This window comes from Pomacea canaliculata, linkage group LG1, assembly GCF_003073045.1.
Source record: "Pomacea canaliculata isolate SZHN2017 linkage group LG1, ASM307304v1, whole genome shotgun sequence".
Classification (NCBI taxonomy): Eukaryota; Metazoa; Mollusca; class Gastropoda; order Architaenioglossa; family Ampullariidae; genus Pomacea; species Pomacea canaliculata.
Genome location: NC_037590.1, coordinates 6,912,292 through 6,934,093, shown reverse-complemented (window position 1 = coordinate 6,934,093; position 21,802 = coordinate 6,912,292). Strand labels below are relative to the sequence as shown.

Genomic DNA, 21,802 nt, shown 5'->3' with positions numbered 1-21,802 from the left:
ATATTTTAAGAGTGGAAAAAAAGTAATCTGTATACGTAAAATAAAATCTACATCCACATTTTGGTATCACATCACAAATGCACAAAGCCAGTACAATGCTATAAACATAAGGATTGACGTGTTTGTCTACTGACAATATATCAAGATTCAGGCAAGATTCCCTCTTTTTGACTATCCTTTCAGAAAGCTCTCTCTCTCACACACGCACATAGGGATGTAGAAAATATTCATATTTATGCATGAGTATGTCATAGTGTGGAAGATTGATAACAGATACCCTGTTTGTACAAATGTATTAGACAAGTTCTACAGGAAAGTTCCTCCCTCTAATGATACGTTCTGCACTATGGGGTAGAAGGATGACAAAGGTGGAGAAACTGGATTACTCAATGAAAATTAAAAACACACTAATAAAGTTCTTAGTATTGCGGTATACACAATACCGACATTTTTCTGTTCTAAAAACTGCATTTTTTAAATGATCCACTTCGGAGATAATGGCTTTTTGAACTGAATGCTTTTAATGGCTGATCTTTTGTCAGTACTGGAAATGCCAGTAGTGCGAAAGAAATAATAGGCATATGTACTGAAATAGTGATTAATGCTGTACTGCATAGACTCAAAAGACTAACAAAAATACATCTGAAAAGCATATAATGACTATCATGAAAGGAACTTTTCTGAAGGGCTTCTTGTAAAATATAGCAGTTCAAGAGCATGAGAGAAATATCTGTTCACGACAATGGTTTAGCAAGGATACAAGAATAAATACATAAATGCAGGTCCAAGTTATAAAACTCTCTTGCAGTTCAGTATTACAATAACGTTTAAAGGACTTCCCTACTATTCAGCGAAAAACATCTTCTACAGCACTGAGGAAAAAAAAATTCACCTTTAAGGTCTCCAGCACCAATGCTGTTCATAAATCCAAAGGTAATCCAGCTATTTTTGCACTCAACTGCAGTCAATATATGACAACAAAAGTTGCAGAGCTCCATGATTGTGACGTATGGGATAACCTTTTCCTGTATTATTAGTCTGGTAAGTTTAAGAGATATATTTTCCTGGTGTATTTTGAGATGAAGGAAGTGCTTGTTTGAAATATCATAGAAGACACTACGATAAGGAAAAAAATTCTGACTCAGCATTTGGTCACCTTTTAAAGACACTCTTATAGCAACTTATCTGCCTCTTTACAGCAGCAATCAAAGAGAGCAGCATAATGCATTTTCTCCATTCACTAACAAGCTCTCATTCTGCACCTTTTCCATGCTTCCAGAATAATCTGTATAAGCTGCACCTGTAACCTCTCGCAATATATTGATTATTGATTACTTTTGTCCCATGCAAGACTGACTGAAAAAATGAAAACTATAGCTGCTGTTTTTGCTTTCATAAGAAACCACCAATGTCCTTGTGAATAACCATGTCTGAACTTGTGGACTGATAAGCTTACTATAAAATAACCTTTAAAAAATGTGGGAATTTAAAAATGGAAAAGTGTTATGTTGTCACACACAGGAAATATGTTAAATAAACAAGCTATAATACCACAGAACAATGAATCTACTTTAAAAAAAAATTACATAATATTACTTATGTTCTGAAAATGGCTTGTAGAGATTATCAAGTAGATTTTTTGATGATTGTACTCATAGATTTTAAGTTGGGCTATGCTTATTTTTCTGCTGCACCTGATTACAACAAGAAAATGTTTTCTAATAAAAAAAATGTGAAAACAATTTCACTGCATTAAAACAAAAATTCTTTAAATTTCCACATAACAGCAGTAAGATCTTCACTGTCTCCAAATTTTCCTAATTTAAAAATAGAAAGCCAGTGAAAGATCCCAATTTCCTAACACATAACTAACCTGGGAATTTTGAAGAGTGCTCGACGTGGATCTACATCTGAATGAGGAGGTTTACCTTCAGCTAGTTCAATGGCCGTTATTCCTAATGACCAGATATCGCAACGAACATCATAGCTGTAGTCTAGCTGCTGCTCACAAGCAATCACCTGGTGGAAAATTAAAAGAAGATACCTATCAAAATATTCTTGTGAAACTGGCAAATTATTTTCTTTAGAAATGCATGCCACAAAACTCTTTGATTTATACAGCATCTAAAGAAACAACTAATGCATATTTAAATGCATGCATCCCCAAGATATTGATTCATATTTGTAATCATTATTTAATACAACTGTTTAAAATCTTTAATTCCTAAATATGATTGTTATATATAATTTACTATGTCTGATACAGCTATTATTGTTATTTTGATAAAAGCTTCATCTGCTTTCATACAGACCTAAGCAAAATTTTCACCCTTAATTGCAGCAGACATAAACTAAAACAGAATCACTTATGAGCGTCTGTTCCATGTGATAAACTATTTGAGAATTGATTTGTTACGCTTTTCTCCAACCCACTCATGTACTTGGCTCTTCCACAGTGTATCAGAGCCACGCCCAGGCCTGCTGAATACATCTAGCTGGTGATTGCATTAATGAGTTTCCTTAATGTCACGTGTCTAGAAATAGTGTGCATGTCTCAACCGTGGACAAAAGTTTTCTCACAGTCAGAAACAATATTGCCTTTTCCTGCAAAGTGTTGAACTTCAATGAAATATTCACACAGCTAAACTTCGAAGTTTTAAATGTGATTCTACCACTTTCTGCAAGCATGAGAAGAATGCATTTGTACATGTGTAAGTATCTGAGTGAAAATATTCACATCTTGATTCTGCTCTTTGTTTGCTTATCACATAACATTTGCATACAAATATAACTGTAACTTCCCAAAGTGTAATTTTCATAGTTACAAGAATTTTCAAGCCTGCATAAAACTAAGCATACTCTAGTACATGCACACGTATTTAAGCATAAACATTAAAATGTTATTTCTGAACTTAGACTTCTGTGCAGCTTGTGCATGTTTAAGGTGATTAATCTCTGAGCATACAAGTGTTATCAATAAAGCATCCCTCTCCTAAAGCCTGCTTGGATACTGCACCAGACTTATCCTAAGCCTATTCATTTGGAACGTTTATAGTCTGTTGCTGTATGACAACCTGCTTAAGAAGACATGGGCAGAATGTCTGATGATGGGCCAGCAGTCACAAGATTATGGAGTCGATTACATGTCAAGCACAGCAACCCTTGCATGCTTCCTAAGACCTCACATTGCAGCGCAGCTACTAGGATTACAGACCTAGAGGCCTCAACACAAAAATCTTCCTACCTCTGGTGCCATCCAGTAAGGTGTGCCTACATGTGTTTTTCTACGACCCAGTGGAGAATCTAGGTGTCCTGACACACCTAAGAAGAGACAAGTTTTAATGAATACTTTCATAAGCACACCGCCATTACAACACCAGATATCTATTGCCATTAAGAAAAATATACTTAGCAAGAACATGTGCCACTCATAATGCTAAGTTTTGTTATATTGGTATCAGGCCTTAATTTCCATTTTACCATTTGCTTTATCAACAACTCAATTTCTGTAAATCACTAGATGTCTTAACCTCTGTAGGCTATCAAACCAATCCTAAATATTACCTGTAACCCATCTCTGAATGATCCCTTTGTTCAAAGAGTTATTGTAGCCCAATGACCAAAGGCTAAACATTAGTAATAAAACCAATGAACCTCTTTTGTATTTATCAAATACATGGAGGCAGTTGCCTGACATCAAGAACAACCCATTTTAATTACTGGTTATTTTGTTTAGTTTAAAGACTTATAAAACAGCAGGTTTATGTTAGATGGTCTGAGAAAAGCAAATGATCACATTATACATGGAAGACAAAGAAAAGTACTTGATGCAGGTCTGATAAACAAACATAACCCTGTAAATAGTGTGGTAAATCTGAATTTCTTACCAAAATCAATCATCTTGATGATACCAGCACTTGTTATAAGAATGTTGTGACCCTTAACATCCCGGTGAATGATGTTATGCTCATGCAAATACTTTAGCACCTAAAAAAAATAAGTCATCTATTGCACACTTTCACTTTAAAAACAAGGAAAGGCATGTGTAGAAAAATTTCTTACGAGCACTGTCATATTCGCTAAACTTAGTTTTGATGTTCAGTTTACTATATTCCCTGGAAGATACAATAACTGAGAGTGGACAGAAAAAAGCCTGACTCAAAAAATAAAAGAAATCTTCCATTGAGGGCATCACATTAGTCAATGAGTTTAAACTGACAAAGTGTTTCCCAGAGCTAAATATTTCATAAGCTTGAAGAAAAAGTAGTTTTATATTTTTGTTAGCATTCTTGATAATACATAAATAAGGGTTTACATTTTAATCCGCACTTCATTTCATATTAGAAAATTACAAATTATTCATTGAAAATAATTTTCTGCACGACTATGACAATGAACTTCATGTTATCAATTCTTTTGCTTTGTTTCCATACACACCTTTTAAATGACTAATACTTCAAAATCATTTATTCCTTCTAAATTCAGGAAACTGAAGGATGTTAGAAACACTGTAAATGACTCACAGTCAGAGTCTCCTTAAGGATATGAGCAATCAGCAGCTCCTGCAAGTACTCCTCCTCCTTGAGCTGGCTTCGTGTCAAAGCTGTGACCGACCCTCCTGAGCACATCTAGTCAGCATTGGGAACAAAAGACGTTTCGCTGAGAACTCAGACATTAACCTTTACTTGACACTACTTTTAAATATGATATTTTTATTCTTTCTATTTCACTATTTGAGGCATCTTTTTGTGCTAGAATGAAAAGAGAGCTGATGAAATAAGGTTTCTTAGCACACTGAACATGTAAAGAACTATCAACCCCTCTTATCAATGACTTTTACTTATTTTTCTATTTTAGCTAAATGACTAATATTTTAACCATTATGTTAGGCTAGTGTTAAAACTGTCAGTTATCATAGCACACATGATGGGTTTTCTAAATCATACAGTGCCACAAGAGACAGTCTTCTAATTATGAAGTGTCCCAACTAACAGTTATCACAGGTGATGGTCTTCTAATACATAAGGACCAATATGACGATGCAGCACAGTGGCTAGGTGTGCTAGATTATTATGAGCTTCTCTGAATAGTAAATACATGTCATATGACAAGTCCCATGCAGAACATAGACATACGCTCACATGTATAAACCTCTGCTCACTACATAAACACTCCCAACAACATTCCCCCTCCTCCCCAAAAAGGCATCACACCTAGTCACTCCCATGTATGTGTATTCCCTTTCACCCCCTCCACCTCTATCCTTTTTCTATGTCCTGGATATATATAACAACCTCACCCCCCAAAAAAACCCACATAACAACAACAAACAAAATACATAAGCAGTTCTCACCTCCATAACCAACCAGACTTGGCTGTCAAATTCTGAGGCATGCTTGAGATACATTCCATAGAACTTTGGCATGTTGGGATGTTCTGAAAAATCCCTCAGAATTTGATACTCTTCTTCAATTTCTTCAATCATCTCATGAGCGGAGTCAAGAACTTTAATTGCCACCTCTTCCCCTGAAATGTGTATTAGGCACATTTATTTGAAAGGTTTACTGTCTTCAAATTCAATCAAGAACTAACAGGAATTCTGCAAGTTTTTTCTGCTGATTTTCTTAAAACATATTTTGTTAGTAGTTTTTCATAAACACAAACACACCATTTAAAGATATCCTCATGAACATTATATTTTGAAAAATATCTTTGTATTTTCTGAATGTACAAATTTCTTTCATGAAATAGGAAAAAACTGTATTTTGATTTGTCAACATGAATCTAGAAGGCAGATATAAATATCACAAGACAAATGTACCTGAATTTTTGTTGAAGCCTCTAAATACAGCCCCATACGTTCCCTCCCCAATGATAGAACCAAGCTCCCAAGTATCAGTGGGATCCAGGAGGTCTTCAAACTTAACCACCTTGCCATTGCTATTGTACATAAGCATGATGGATGTTCAGAAGCACAGACCCTGTCCAGAGTCAGTATTTGATCTGAAGAAAAATTAATAATGAAATCATCATCATTTCCAAACAGTAGCTTGTATCTCTTATATAATACATTCACAGGCACATTCATGCATGCAAGAATGCTTGCATGCTTTCTCTCTCTCTCATTGGTCTGATATGCCTGTACACACACTGATTCAGGATAGAGAACAAGTCCATGAGTTCCCAGTGACTGTGGGAAGATATATAAGTATTGATCCTAATGCAAACCTTTAAAAATAGGTATGCAGAAATAAATGGCAAGGCTGCACACTTCAGGAAAGCACAATGCCTTCAAAATATAATGATTAGTTTAAATGTCAAATGTGATGAAAATATACCGGTATGTCACCAAAACTAGATTTGTAGATATCAGATATCATGTGTACTACCTGCTATCATCAGTTCTCATAATCCTGTCAATGTTAAACATGAAAACTGATCACTAAAGGTAATGAACATGATGCCGACAGGTATAAATATAGCTTAGCATAAAGTTACATGACAATGAATATGCATTAGAAGGTGAAAATCATTTTATTTTGTTCCACAACTTAATTGCTTTGAAAGATGAAATTTTTACTTAAAAGGCTGAAAAATATTTTGTGAGATTGCAGACTAAGTAATTAGTTAACATTTACAGTTTATGGGAGTATCATTTTTTCCCTGAACCTATTTCTTCATAAAATTAAAAAACAGAAGAACAGCATATTTAATTTAATCATGCCAAATTTTCCAAATCACACATGCATGCATTTTCTCTCTCTTACACATATGCCTGTGCATCCATGCGCACAAACACACATGCTGTAGACAACTAAAGTAAAAGTGACTGAGAGAGACAGAGTAAACAAGAGTACCAGATTTATTTATTAGTGTTATTTATGTACTTGTTAAAAACAATAATAATGACCATCATCAAAAATAATTTATAGTGCTCTACCATAACATTAAATTTGGTTTAAGCACTGACCAATTATAACATGACAATATGAACCTCACAATTAAGCTACATATCAAAACACACATTTAAAAAACAAAACTTGAATATGATCCACCAACCTCATTGTCTGAATTTGTAGTTAAATTATCTAGATTTTTTTTAAAACGTGTGAATAACTCTTTCAACTGCTGGTGGCAGTAAGAGGGAATTTGACAAAGATGCTGCTGAATGGATGAATGCGAAATACTTCAGTCCCGATTTTTAGAATGGAAAAGAAGCTACTGTCTGCAGATGTACAGAGGTAGATACATATCATCAGTCCATAAATTAGTAATATTTTTATTTTAAAAGGACCATTATAGCTGTTGATTCTGACAGTTAATGCTGTATGGGAATGAATTAATGTGGTGAATATTTTTGTATTGATAATGATACACCTGTTCAATATGTACATGGCAGTGTGTTCACACAAGCATTTACAAAACAAGTCAATCTATTGAATATTACACTCTCATAATAAATCTGATTTATTCTTTCCTGTTGTTATCACACATTGTGAGGTACCCAGATTAAGCTGAACACACTCAATCAGCCTAGTGTTATCAGCAGGTTTTACAATCAGACATTTAACTGTCTTTGTATCTCTACTTTTGGTTATTGTTTAGCTCTTTTTATTGCTGAAAAAGCATATTTTCTTGTACTTGGATGTGTTCCAGTACTTTATCAAGTTTACAGTATTTTGTTAATATCTATATCTAAAATTTTCAATTTTCAATAGAATGTGTATTTGAAACCTTAATTTTAAGCAATCTATCTTCTGTCACCACATGAACAATTGCCGGAGAGGTTTGTTACTGAAAGCGCAATTACTTTTAATGCCAGTCTTTATTTGAAACTTTTTCATTTACAACAATATTTTGTTCTACTCGATACAAGCCGGTATAAACCCAAAGGCACTAAATATACCTTATTAAAAACTAGTATTATGATCATAGATGAGTCTGTTGCTTATATTACTATAACTGTCAAAGAAAATAAGCTTTAAATTTGTGAAACTGCGCAGCAAAAACTATTTCTGTTGAAATTTAAAACTTTTTGAATGGTCGATGAAGATAGTGGTTGTGTGTGTGTGTGTTTTGCTTTTGAGAGCAACAAGTGAAATGTAGCTCATGAGTACCAAAGAGGAATCATTCGAAGCAACTTTAAGAAAAGCATAATAGCTCCGATGGAGATCTGGGGGACTTTCCCGTCAATAACTTCAGAGCGAAAGAAGGCATCCACGCCCTTTAACGGGTCATCGATCATCTTAAAATAGTGAATAGGTAAAGTACATGAGATGTGAACTACCCTGCAACAATACAATTAAAGAAACTTCAGTTAAATCCACTTACCTTCCACATTATTAATATGTTGTTTGACATGTATGCAGCTGTATCAGGATCATCGTTAGAATCAAAAACTACTTGTCACAGCAGCCGACAACACACGCCATGACACTTGAGAAGCCGGAAGTGGTGCTGCGCATGCTCAGCTGCTCAATGTTTATCGACAACAAGCACATGGCTAATCATCATATGAAATGCTGTTCACGCTTCGAGATATGTTTTCCTCTTCAGATTCTGAGTATTTAGTTACACTATGCTCATAATGTTTTAGCAATCAGCTTAAAAAATTTCACATTTCATGATCATGTGTATATATTTCCCCAGGATTTGTGATTGAGGTGCATGGCAAGAAACTCGATGAAACAATTATTAATTAATTACACGAGCGTGGAAGGACGTACGTCACGCATAATCACACAAATTGCAGGTGTAGCGATTCTCGATCATCAGCTTCACGTTGCTATGACATTATGGGTGTTTGCAGGCTATTTTTGAGGGAAATTGTGCAATGACATTGCACGTGTTACGGCCTCACTGTATTATATAATACCTCACATTCGTGATTTAGCATAAATTAAGTTACCAACGCAACCGCTCGATCTGGGCTACAAAACAAACTAGCAAATAAATAATAAAAAAACCGCATTAAATAAGCACCTTCAGAAATGTTTCAAATGTTGCCGACATGGCATGAAACTACACTGTGAAATGATATATTATGACCAGCTTTACACACTGAACGCTCAGTCAAAGGTATATATATACAGAGTGCCCCTTTTTTCATGAGAATTAATGAACAGATCATTATTAATAATAGTATTGGTATAGCGAATCCCCCCACAGAGAGGACAGCTCACTGCGATTTACAAGATGAAAGGTGATAATAGGTGATCTTGTCGCAGGTTATTACAATCAGCCAAACATAGGCTCAGTGAACATTGCCAGGAATATATAAGATTAAAAACGCATTCACACAAATACAAGCACTCGCCTTGCAAATTAAAACAAAGATTCATAGGAACTAGTATAGGGCAAGGGGAACAGGTGTATACTTTTATCTTCTCTGTTAAGCCACATAAAGGATTCTTTAAAATTTTTAGTGAGGGTTTTACTGATATTGGTTCGAACCAAATGGAATTCAAAACCGGTGCTTGTTGCTCGATCTGCTTTCATCCCGAATTTAGAGTGGGAAAGGTGTTGTTTTCCCCTATGATCACTGAACATTATAATTAATTCCCAAGATGACTTGCTCCTTGATATTCTTTGAAAGATGTCTGTAAGACACACGCAGAGTTAATTCTCTTCTTCCTTTCTTCACAGATAAAATAATAAAGAAAGAATGGATGAAACTGGGAGGTTTTTTCTCACAGCTTGTTTTATATTTATTTTTGTGAGCAGCAGGCCTCTCGGGCCTAGAGTAGCCCTATAAACAACGTCCTTTGTAGAACTTGAAATCATCGATGGCGATATCGCTGTGTTCCCCTCTGCCAATGTTAGCTTGCAGGACGAGCTGAAGAAGGAAAGAAATATGATTACTTTGCAACATATGCTGAGAAACGAAATTAGTTAAATAGCCTAACAACACTATGCAAGTGAGAAGCAGAACGCAGTGACATGATAATGTGAATGATAAACTAAGATTTGGTTCAGGATCGAACTACTGAGGTGAAAAGAGCGAGCAAACATATGGCCTGAGAAATTCAAAGTGTTGAAAAACTAGGTCCATAGACGCACCCATAGAAAAAGATTAAAAGGTTTGACAACCAAAATAAAAATAACTTGTCATGAACAAAAATCACAAGAAGTTTCTCTAAACTTTTATTTTAGACGAACAAAGAAAACGTCTTTACTTTTAGTATACTACTTAGCAACAATCTTGCCATTTCTCTTGATTATATCAATTTGTATATCCCTATCATACCAGTAACCCATTGTTGGGGGATATTTTGCTCATGTTAAGTACGCCCTAATTCTTGAATAATCAGAACTAATATAATTATAGAAAGACGAACATCAAACAGCAAAGTCTTATTGTATGGAAGATATGGTACGGACTTGACCATAAGTTAAAACAATAATAGTGAAAATATGAGGTGCGTCTTTTGCAAAGGGTTGTGTAGAGTCGATGGCGAATAAAGACAATACAATGACACAGAACATAAACACTACATGTCAACACACACACAAAGCACATAACCGAAAACATACATGGAAAGAAGCAGGCGAGTTCAGATTAATTCTAAAGTGGTTCCACTCCGCATCCTGGTCGCCGGTGATGGTCTTGATGGCTTGTGCGACGACGTCGGGTCCACCTACCCACACCTGGAAACTGCCTTCTTCACTGCCACCCTGGAAGAGCCAAAAGTCTATGCAATACTCTCCTCTAGTGGCGGTGGGTGTGGTCAGCTTGGTTACTTGTCTCAGGTGGTTGGTTGCTTCGGCATATATGTAGTACCCTGGTTGAGACAGTCAAGATTACGATAGACAAATAAATAGAATCGGAAACGGGTATACAGATACACTTCAGTTTTATAGAAAATGGAAATGGTACCTACTTTGTAACTCTGGGAAATTTGTAAAGATTTACCAATCACATATTCGATAATTAAGGTCTGGTTGAAAAGACCAAAAAGAAACACTTTTGAAACAAGAGGTTGGAAAGTTCGCGAACTTTGATTTAAATGTTTATACTTCGCTGGGGTTCAGGATAAGGGGTGGGTACAGTACTACTGTAGAATTGTGACAGAATTTGTCAATACGATAAATCACTATACTCTCTAGTTGTCATGTTTTTGTGTATTTTGGTCACCTGCGCCGTTAGTGTGATCAGCGTTAGGGCCTGTGTTGAGAGTTGGGGTACTTCCAGACATCCGGAGCCAATCAAAATTATCTGATTTGTCTTGCTGGAGGTTGCAGAAATCAGCCTCAAAGTTGCAGTTGACGATGTATTCTGAAAAAATGATATGTCCATTAAGCGGCCGCTGTTAATAGCGATCTGTTTCTAATTGTGCATTGAACATTCGCGAATTCAGGCACCGACGCTACTGTATTTGTGGATTTTATCTTGTCATCAGTTTTTCGAGCATCCCCAGCTTCGTCAATGAGCAAGCAAGCGAGTGAGGGAGTGAGAGAGCAAGCAAGTGAGTGTGTGCGCGCGCACGAAAGGAAAAAAAAAAGATAGAAATCTTGTCATTCTGTTCGTATTCGTTCATTTACTGAACACATACAAAAAATCCCTTTTGTCCTGTCCTCGCTGTTTTGTGTCAGTTAATATTCAATATATCAGGAGATACACAAAGCAAACGACCCGTAAACATTCTTCCTGCTTCCTCATAATCGCCTTAGTCTGCTAATCGACTATGCCAAGGACTTCATAAATATTCCAAAACAGTGAGAGATGATAACCACATAAAAGAGAAAGATAATCATGTAAAACAGGAGTCTAGTCGCATAAAACAAGATGTCAGGCATTAACCATTCCAGCCAAAAACAATCAAAACAAAGCAAACAGGAGCTGTCGGCAAGAGCAGTCCTCAAGTGGAGAAGGACCACTCCCACCCAGACTTGCTAGCAAAGCACGCTCCAAAGAAAATCGTTGTAACAAATGTTTCTATAAACTAAGGTGCGCCGTCATGCAGAAAGTCGATTTTTTGCAGTAAAAATGTTCAACGAAGCGCGGACTGTAACAGAATCCTCAGACACTGCAAACATTGGTTTGTAGTTTTTAAAGTTCTGTTTCCTTTTTCTATGTGTCAGACTCACAAATGCGTATAGTAATGAACATAATACACACATATTACGTACACACACACACATGTACTCTCATTTAATCTGCAAATACGAATATATGAAATTCATGGATGCAAATTGATTAACATATGTTCTTTAAAAAAGCGAGCAACAGCAGAATTAAAAATTCCTTGTGTTATAGGTGCACTTGAGTATCCCTCCCCTCCCTCACTTCCAGAACACATAGCCAACTCTTTATTTCGGTCCTGTATACTACCATCAGGACTATAGTGAAAGGAGTTTCATGCAGTCGCCATTTGTCAGACACATTTGTTAAACACGAGTTGATGTTTCTTTGCTGCTGATTAGCATTAAAAGTGCCGCCTGCTATTTATCACTCATCATTTAGATCATTTTGACCCACACTTACTGTACAGCTTACAGATTGTACAGGTTGTATACTTACGATATGTCGGATGTGTGATGTGAGATGTATCTGAAAAAAAGTCGTGTCAGATTTTATTTGTCAAGACTAAAGAGATTTCGATATCAGAAAAGAAGTTGTTCTACGTTTTCTTCTTGCAGTAAACGATATGAAATGTACTATTAACATTAAACAAGAGTTCATATGTTGCAGTATATGTCTGATCACAAAAAAGTCACTAAAATTCTAAATAAAATCCCAAAAGGTGTGGAAGGAAACCGGAGTATACCTATTCGGAGAGAACACACGCAGACATGGAAAGAACATTAATAATCCACTCAGTGGTTTAGAGCAGATATCATTTTTTCTTATCATCGTTATACGATGTGAAGACCTACTTTACTGGAGCAAGGTGCAATGGCTCATGTAGAATGTCGTGAGACTTGAGAGACAGGATTCATTGTTTCTATTTCAGAGCGAACAGAATAAAATATTAACTAACCAACAACGCATCCGTAAAGCTTTTGAATCTGTTGGACATCTTCGCTGCTCAGTGCAAGTCGCTGACCCATGGTGACTCCCGAACCTTGACCCGGCTTGACAGAGATGGTGGGCTTGGATTTATCTTTTGCGAAGGTGTAAGGGCCGTAATGCATGATGGATCCTAGGTCGTAGTTCATTCCCAAAGTGTCCACTTGACTTACTGTGTGCTTTTCGAAGTCGTGGATGGAATCTTGGAAAAGACAAAGGTACTTATAGAAACATCCCGCCCAAAAAGACCCTTTTGGCTTGTTCGGTCGTGACTCGTGAACACCTGTAATCTTATAAATGATACAGCTTCCTTCACCTCCCTGTCTATATGAAGTTTATCATAGCTTGTCCATCTTACCAGTAACGACGTTGTCGGTGTGAACCACGATGTAGTTGTCGCGGTCGTAACGGCTATGCTCGTGCCAGAAGCCCAGCGCGTGGAGTAACTCATGCATGACAACGCCCTTGGTGTCGCAGCCGGAACCGATGGACACCTCCTGCGCTCCCCCTTGATGCCCAACTTTGGAATGGCACCTGTGAGTCAACCAAAAACACCTTCAGATGCGAAAGTCGTCAAAGATGAGTTTGGACAACAGTGCGGTAGTCATTCTGTGGAACCTTATGCTCAGTCTTAACTGCTCCACACACACATAAATATTTCAAATGTTAGTCATTCTGAGATGAGCATACAGACATAGAGGTAAACTCAGATGCTCACCCGTCGCCGCTATGTACATTGATGTAGTCTGTCTGTGTTGTTCTCTGCTCAAACCGCACACAGTATGTGGTCCCGTGTTTTGTATCATCTTCTATTTCTTTCATCGCCTGAAGGATGAGGTTTCGAGTGGCAGTGGCTGGAGAATAAAAACACCACACGAACCTGGGTGTGAGCACTTCGGATTTAAAAAAAAATACTGTTCTATAAATGAACTTAAAGATATTTCAAGAGATATAAAGCGTATACTCGTCTGGAATCTTAATCGTTTAAAGACGAACGATGACATATCTTTAACCAATGAACACTCTGGTTCAAGCTGTGAACTCTAAGCAAGAGACCTTTACTCAAACACAAATCTTTATTTATCTTCAGACTACGTATAGCTGTTCACAATAAAAACACGACGACTATGTTAATTATCACTTATAGTCTTATATTATCACGCAGTTCATAATAAAGTTCTACATGAATACATTTTATAATAAAATTATTTATAACTGTTCATCGTAAAACTCCACTCGACTTCACTGTTGATAATAAATTTCTGCTTGACAACGCCATCAATGATGAAAGTCCATTATACTAGTCAAATATATAAGAAAGCCAATCTGATCTTTGTTTCTTTAGGACTAGAGGGAAAAAAGAGAGAAATTAGCTGAGTGTCACTAAACAGGTGAGGGCACTCACGGTAAGAGGAGCTGATGGTGTAATACACTGTATTCCTCGGCCATTTATAGTTGGCTCCTCGAATGACACTGCGAACCTGTCAAAAATGTTTTTATTCACAAGGTTGACATTCATTCACTGTGCTCGAAAGAAGTAACTAAACAAAAGAAAATTGAGGAAAAAATGTTGTTCAAGAAAAAAGTGGAGAATGGGGATAGAAAGATAGGGAAAAGAAAGAGAGACTGGCTGACAGACAACCCTATTCTGCTCACGTCCTGGTGTCCGTACTTAATTTGGTGTGCGTGTTAAAGGGGTATATGCATGTGTGGTTCTGTTTGTATGTGTGATTATGTGTATGTATGATTGTGTGTTAGTTTTTAAGAAAAAAAGTTTTTGTGAGAATTTGTTTTGTGTGATTGAGAACGTTTATGTTATTGTGGCTTTTCCAGAGAGAGAGGGAGAGAGATTAAGAGATAACATCAGAAGAAGAGAAGGGGACAGGAGTAGAATTGGTGTTTTATGCTGAGTCAGTAACTTAGTCATATCCTGGTAATTCAGCCAGGCCTGTAAATAGATACCACATGCAGAGAAAGAACCTGCCCGAGACGAAATATGAACCCAGGACAGAAAGTTATTTTTTAAAAGCTTTTTAAACACAACCTCTACATGACTCCAGGCTAGACTGACGCACGACAACAGCAGAGAGTGAGCATGTCATCCTGTTATTTTTAAAAGCTGCGTACAGGATGCACAACAACAACAGACTTGACTTGTCAAGGTATAGAGGGAAGTAGATTGAGGGAGTGAAAACGAGTGGAAAGTATCTCAGGTTGGTTTACCTTGAACCGTTCGTATGCGGCAAATGGTTTGTTGTTCGGGTGAACAGAAATAAGTCTTAGCCTGACAACAACAACTACATTCGCCGTCTTGCTGACCTACATTGATATGTCTAGTTGTCCCACCTAGCCACACTGCACCAGCGCTACAGAACAGGCACAAACCCATCGCGCGCTTACACACACACGAACACACACACACATGAAAACACGAATACACGCAAACGCATGAACACAAACACTCATGCCCGTTCACACACTTATGTGTACAAATGCTCGTACGTTTCTAACTTTAAGGATGTCATAATTTCTAATCAATTATGTGCATTACACTTACCTTTGGGAGGTCAATATCCCCTTCGAAATAACCTGTAGAAATAATAATAATAATCATTTTCGTTATCTGTGCGTGCCGTTCTTATCATAAGCTAATCCACAATACACGACAATATTATTTTTTATGGTTACAGTAGTCACAAATGAGTATCTACAAGAATCTAGTCGCTAGAACTAGGGTGAACCACACTGAAAAGACAAAATTTTTAATTATTTTTCATTAGCATAAAAAGCATTCCCCAGAGAGAGAGAGAGCTCGAACACGCACAGAAAGAGAGAAAGAGAGACTCTGGGAAAAAATACCATTCCTTTTCCTTAGAAAATTATTACTTACCTTCTGTGACTTCAGTGTTGTCAGTCAGTGTAGCTGTTTAGAATGAAGAAACACACACACACACACACACACACACACACACACACACACACACACACACACACACACACACACACACACACACACACACACACACACACGCGTGTAAGCATACATGTCCACACACCGACATGCACGCACATATCAAAACGTCTCGGGAAAACATTTGCACGAAAGCTGGTTTATAAGGAGAGAGAAAAGCGCATACATTCCTACACACATTACTTAATATATCTCGAGCTTTTTGTCTACTTGTAAATATACAAAAAAATATTATAATGTCTATTCTGTATAGGTGAAGGTAATAACCGACTAGAGAATTGGCATCCGACAACTGTGTGACTTCCCTCCTCCACGTCGACCCAGCTTCCTGACTCCATAAAGGATTGAGGATGGCAAGTTAGCAAGAGAAACAGAAAGAAACAGAGAGAGAGAGATGGGGGAAGAGATGTATACCACCGTTACAAAAAGCTGGCCCCGAGAAGAGTGTGATCTTTCTCCACCCTTCCCACGACCTCACAAATAATATTGAAGGAAGGAATTTATCTTATCATTTATTCACTTGTTCTATAGTTTTACTTGAAAGATTTTTGTTACTTTGGTAGTCAGGCTGCAGGGACATCAATCGGTCAAATCAAGATCAAACATGCTTACTTGCCCTTGGGTAAGACCTACAGATGTTTTATTAAAAGTTTGTGCATACCATCACCCTTATCCGTCTAGAATTGTTATCGTCAGCGTCATTACCATTCCTGTCATTGGTATCGTCAATACTATTGTCATTGTCGATGTCGCTGTCAGTTTTTATCTGCTTGCCGAGCATACTTGCTAACTCACATGTAAGAGTTGTCTTTCTTTTCCGTTTTCTTTTCTTGATTTATAGTTCGTCTACACGCGCTTTCTTTACGAACCTATTTTTAAAACTCATTTTCGTTTTGGTTTTCGCGAATAGCTCCTGTACTTTCTGTAGACACAAAAATATAAACCCGACAACACGTTTCCAGCATCCCTTCAAAACAAAATGTCAAAAGTGGACAATAATGATGTCCACAGACACGCCAGTTGTCCCAGTACCTGCACTATCATGAACTGAGCACAGAGAATTATTTGAATGTACGTTTAAGAACTAAGCAGTCATATACATCATCTACTTACATAATTTTATTAGCAATAATAATGATAAACGTGTGAGTTATATGATCATGATCATGCTGGTGAAGGACACACACACAAAGATATGGACAGCATACGAAGGAAGGGATGTATAGACAACAAACAGTGACGACTGTGAGTTATAGTAATCTGCAGTGGCCCTAGTTAAAAGCGAGAGTAAGTCGTTTCCCTAGGGTAAAATGGGGAACTCAAGGAAAAGCGTCTTGTTTCCGAAGTTATTTCAGTGTCTAGACCCTACGAGCACTATTTTATGTTTATTTTTCCTTTGCCTCCGTTTTAAACATCTGCCGGTCTGGACACCGCTTTATAACTTCGGAAACAAGGCGTTTGTTCTTGAATTCTCCACCTTGTCCCAGAGTAGGGACTGCCAGGTAGAGTTCTACCATTTTGCTGCACGGTGACTAACAACAAAATGTTAAGATAAGAAAAGTGATTACTCACGAAGCTCTTCAAAATCGACCTACAAGAGAAAACAAAAATCAACGCATTAAACATTAATAGAATTTATTACAGCGTGTGTCAACACCAGAAGTACAATGCAACATTCTACAGTCAGTAAGCAGTTTTCACTTATTTCAGAAAATTCAGGTGTGAGTTCAGCTTTAGTTCATCAAAGTGTTTCAGATTTTCTTCTGCTGTTTCTAAAAATACGATATTACGACGTATGGCACAATGACTTGGATTATCAGCGTTTGCGAATTTTTTTTTCAAAACAGATCATTTCGGTGACCACTAATATTAAATAGAATAAAACAATTAGTGTGAAACGATTGGCAGATATAAGATTTATTTTAAGAGATTAACACACCAAAAAAAAAAACTATACCTGGAGCCATGGCTTACACCAGACCATACCAAACACCAGACAGAGAAAGTACACCCGCATGTTGTGGGCAGTTCCAGCTGACAAACAGGGCCCGCCACGTCTTTACCCCAAAAGAAACGTGGTCAAGAGCGTGTCTCCCTTTAAAACCCATGGTGACACCCCTAGTCTCAGCCTCCTTCCCCAAGATAACAAGCCACCAACATGCCAACAGCAAGAGACCTGAATACCTGACGGTTTTATGAAACAGAGATAAGGACAGTTATGCACCTTGTCATCTGCTCAGGACTGTTGTGCCAGGTAAAGTTTTACTTTTGCAAAGAGTGTAAGGGGCTTTACTTTTCTATTGTATTTACCTGCAAATCTTATTGGAAGGATGCGATTTCATGAACTGCCGAGAACTGTTTTGTCGCAATGGAAATGAGAATCGTTGTAAAAAGGCCCTCGAGTCTCGGTAATCATTTTCTTAGTCTTTCTGGTAGAAGCCGAAGCTTCTGTCCTCTTCTCAACCATTATCTACATCCGCGTCGTTGTCTTTATCTATATTACGTCACGTCTGACGAGGTGGCCCTATAAAACCTTCCAGAAGCACGCAGATGTCAGATGATTCTCTCATCAGTATTATCTTCCCACGTACCATGCTGGGCTGGACTGAAGACTGAAATCTCTCAAGAGCTGAAAATGGCGAGACATGGCTGGACTATTTTTTTATTTATTAATTAATTTCGTTTTTCTTTTCGTGTGTATTTTCAAAACAATTTTTGCTTGTGTGCTTTTCTTTTAAGAAAAAGGACGTTTGTTCTTTTATGTGAAAATAGAAAGAATTTATTGTTGTCACAGCACGGATAACTCTAGTCCACATCAAAGAAGTTCTTTTTTTAATCATCCTAGACTACATTCATTCTACAAGATGTGTGCACTACAAGTATCAAACGCTTAAAAAAAATACAAATAAAACATCAAGGTACATGGAAGTGGGTTATCGTGCATGAATATGTAGTTGTTTTTAAAAATTAAGGGGCATAAACTTACAATACAATACAATTTATTGATACTCAGGGGCAATTCAAACACACACAGAGACAGCATATATATGAAGCTTGCAGACAATTATTAACTGGCACAGATTGTTAATCATTCACAAGACGGACGAATGTCAAACAGCATCAGAAAGTCTCATTACAAACTACATTATCTAGATGTAACAAAGAAAAAATTCCTGATGATGATGTCAAAGTTGTAGCGATAAAAACGTCTTTACGGCTTATATATATATAATATTAATAGTACACTCTGTACGATTTTACAATTTTTCCATGAAATGGGTCAAGGAAGGTTACGATGACACACAAAGGGTTGAAGAAAGCGAGAAGAAATCTTCCACTGACCTCCAGCTATCACGATCGCCAGTTACATTATTTTTGTTTTGGTTTGTTTTGTTGTTTACCAAACAGCTGCACTATTGTAGCTATGAGGACAATTTTAGTCTCAGTTGCTCTCCTCTGAAGACTATTCCGCAATTTCGTGTTTTTTGTTGTTTTTTTTTTCGCTGCCGTGACTGGCTTCGTTCAAGATGGTGTTTGAATTGTTAAATTCTAACGAATAAAGCCCAAAGGAGATACTTTTACTGCTACTATCATTATAAAAAATAAGGTCTGAAGAAGATGTTTGTGGTTGCAGTATCATGTTCAAATAAGAAAGTTCTAAAGTTAGATTACAGTGGGTTCTGGTTCACCATGTTGAGCTTCATTTGATGTGACATCAAAGAGATACACGAGCAGAGTGTCCATAGCTTTGAGAAAAGTAAGATGATGTCTACATGACCCGACAAAGCACTTCTAGTTTCAAATACTGTTTTAGACGAATACAGGAACTAAGGGTATTTTATTTTTTTAAATGCAAAGTCAGACTAAGAAGAAAAAATCAAATATCTAATTAGCTGCTTTGACCTGTCTACTGCCCATGCACTTTAGCTCCAGATATAGATGTAGAAGTAAAGAAATAAATACGTAAGACGAAGACCTATATTTACAGAAAACAAAATAATTATTGAGAAGTCTCTCACGATTAAACGAACGACAAAGCCGAAATAAAATAAAACGAAAGGAAGAGAGGAAAGGAGGTAAGGAGATATGGGAGTGAGAAAATAAGAAGAGGGGGTGGGTGGTCAGGCAGCTCAACAGAGTTATGAGAAATAATTTTAAAAAGTAGTTTAGAAGGATTTAAAAATTGTCCCCATGAATTAAGAGAGAAAGATTGCCACAACGCATAAACGGTTTAGTGTAAAAAAGTCAACTCTTTTGAGTAAAATTCCCTAAGATAGACTTAAGCTAAAGGTTAAAGTTGGAGATAAAAGTTTGTCAGATTTAGGTTATGACAGGGATCGAACTGACCACCAAGCGCAGCTTCAAGTATGATCAGACCATTATTTTCTACCCCCGTGTTTTATGACAGTCCTGTAATATTTGGCAAGTATAGTCACATATTCAAAGATATTAATCCAGTTAAGAATGTCCTTCTCACATCTGAGGTCTTTCAGTTCTCTCTACATTCTTCTACTTTCTGAATAAAAATGATTATGGATCAGATTTTTAAAAAAAGGACTGGGTAGGGGAGGGAAGGACCTGTGCAGAGCACAAAGTTAGAGAACCCATGGCACGATTAAAGGGAAACAACACTTGTCCGCCTGTACCACTCACTCGTCAGTGCTGCTGAGGAGAGTTTCATTGCGGCACACACAAGTCTGAGACACAAGCCTACAAACTATTTATGGGTACTCAATAATGTATACTTATGCTGACTGACATCCATCTTTATCTTATCTTTACTTACCGCCCTCAGTGACAGCTTCACGCAGCTGCCAGGCAGCTGCACGGTGTCATCAAGTGTTTGGTTACCTCCCCTCCACCCAGTGCGCTCGGCGTGAGGATGCGGGTTGGTGGCGGGGATGCTACCCGAGCCGAGCGACCAGTCGAAGATGTTGGTGTGGTCTTGCTGGAGATGACACAGGTTGGAACTAAAGCTGCAGCTGACGATTGTGTCTGAAAAAAGAAAATATTACTGTAGCATTTTCAGCGAGATTGGATGGTTAAATGGCACGAGGACAGGAGATGAGATGGCGGGATTGTGTTAAATCTTTTGGATTTCGCGCAAAGTTTCTTTTTGGTTTCCTTTAAGGATGTGCGGCAGACGTAATAGCTATTTTTTCTAAAAATCTGCTTGTAAAATAAAAATGCCTAGCTTTAGGTGCAGCAGGATTGAGTGTTCTAGTTGCCGCTGATGACATTATGTGGCGCACACGTGGAATGGATGAAGAGTAAAACCTCGGCTGTGTATAAGCCTGTGTGGTGTTGTGTTTTTGTTTTAATGGTACAGTGAAGATTGTGAATAGCCTGCGGGTTCAATGCGAGCGAAGTCTTCTCTCTCTCTTAGTTTTCTATTTTCCAAACATTTGATAGACTGTAGACCTTTGTGTATGGAAAAGGCCACATTCGGCAGTCATGATGTCAGCATAAGCAGTCTCGACAAGACTGATGATGATGACAATACATTGTTACAAACTAATGAAAATGCTTTATTCTGTTAGTCTGGGGCCACGTGCATGTCAATGCTGATAATTACAATTGACTGATACACGTCCTTGGCATCAGCTTCAATGTTGATCATCGTCACTGTCATCAAGATATCGTTTAGTGCTCCACGTGGGGTTTCCTGCCGTACATGAGTGCTAATATTATTCAGAGAACAATAGCACGGAATGTTGTTAGACATTAGGTAGATGTTTTACACACACTACGTAATGTTCTCCCCGTGTTTGGACGATCTTCTTTTGTTTCTTCTTCACGAATGTTATCTGTGTTTTACCCTA

General features: G+C 37.4%; 2 protein-coding genes across 4 annotated transcripts in view; both read right to left on the bottom strand.

Annotated features, from left to right (window-relative positions):
* Positions 1–8,481, bottom strand: part of LOC112555377 (myosin-IIIb-like) — a 42,770-nt gene extending 34,289 nt beyond the window's left edge. For all 3 annotated transcript variants that reach the window (XM_025223785.1, XM_025223938.1, XM_025223857.1), the window contains exons 1-7: positions 8,332–8,481; positions 5,822–6,003; positions 5,354–5,526; positions 4,524–4,628; positions 3,888–3,987; positions 3,245–3,321; positions 1,874–2,019 (exon numbers count right to left, since the gene is read on the bottom strand). In XM_025223785.1, coding sequence (XP_025079570.1) covers positions 1,874–2,019; positions 3,245–3,321; positions 3,888–3,987; positions 4,524–4,628; positions 5,354–5,526; positions 5,822–5,957 — 737 coding nt within the window. In that variant the 5' untranslated portion in view covers positions 5,958–6,003; positions 8,332–8,481. The remainder of the gene's footprint in view (positions 1–1,873; positions 2,020–3,244; positions 3,322–3,887; positions 3,988–4,523; positions 4,629–5,353; positions 5,527–5,821; positions 6,004–8,331) is intronic.
* Positions 8,482–9,665: 1,184 nt separating this feature from the next.
* Positions 9,666–18,074, bottom strand: LOC112573791 (zinc metalloproteinase nas-4-like). Its single transcript, XM_025254394.1, has 12 exons — positions 17,938–18,074; positions 17,553–17,571; positions 15,900–15,932; positions 15,567–15,598; positions 14,415–14,490; positions 13,728–13,863; positions 13,368–13,543; positions 12,981–13,211; positions 12,521–12,550; positions 11,135–11,275; positions 10,534–10,781; positions 9,666–9,835 (listed from the first exon to the last, which is right to left on the bottom strand). Exons 1-12 carry the CDS (start codon positions 17,995–17,997, stop codon positions 9,749–9,751), a joined length of 1,269 nt encoding a protein of 422 aa, XP_025110179.1. The 5' UTR covers positions 17,998–18,074; the 3' UTR covers positions 9,666–9,748.
* Between the last annotated feature and the right edge of the window lie 3,728 nt (positions 18,075–21,802).

Excerpts from the sequence above, each read along its gene's own strand:
- LOC112573791 (XM_025254394.1), bottom strand. The coding sequence starts at position 17,997 with ATGCGGGTGTACTTTCTCTGTCTGGTGTTTGGTATGGTCTGGTGTAAG. Across the intron at positions 15,599-15,899 it reads CAACACTGAAGTCACAGAAG|GTTATTTCGAAGGGGATATT; the intron begins GTAAGTAATAAT and ends TTATTTCTACAG. Across the intron at positions 14,491-15,566 it reads GGGATATTGACCTCCCAAAG|GTTCGCAGTGTCATTCGAGG; the intron begins GTAAGTGTAATG and ends CATTTTTGACAG.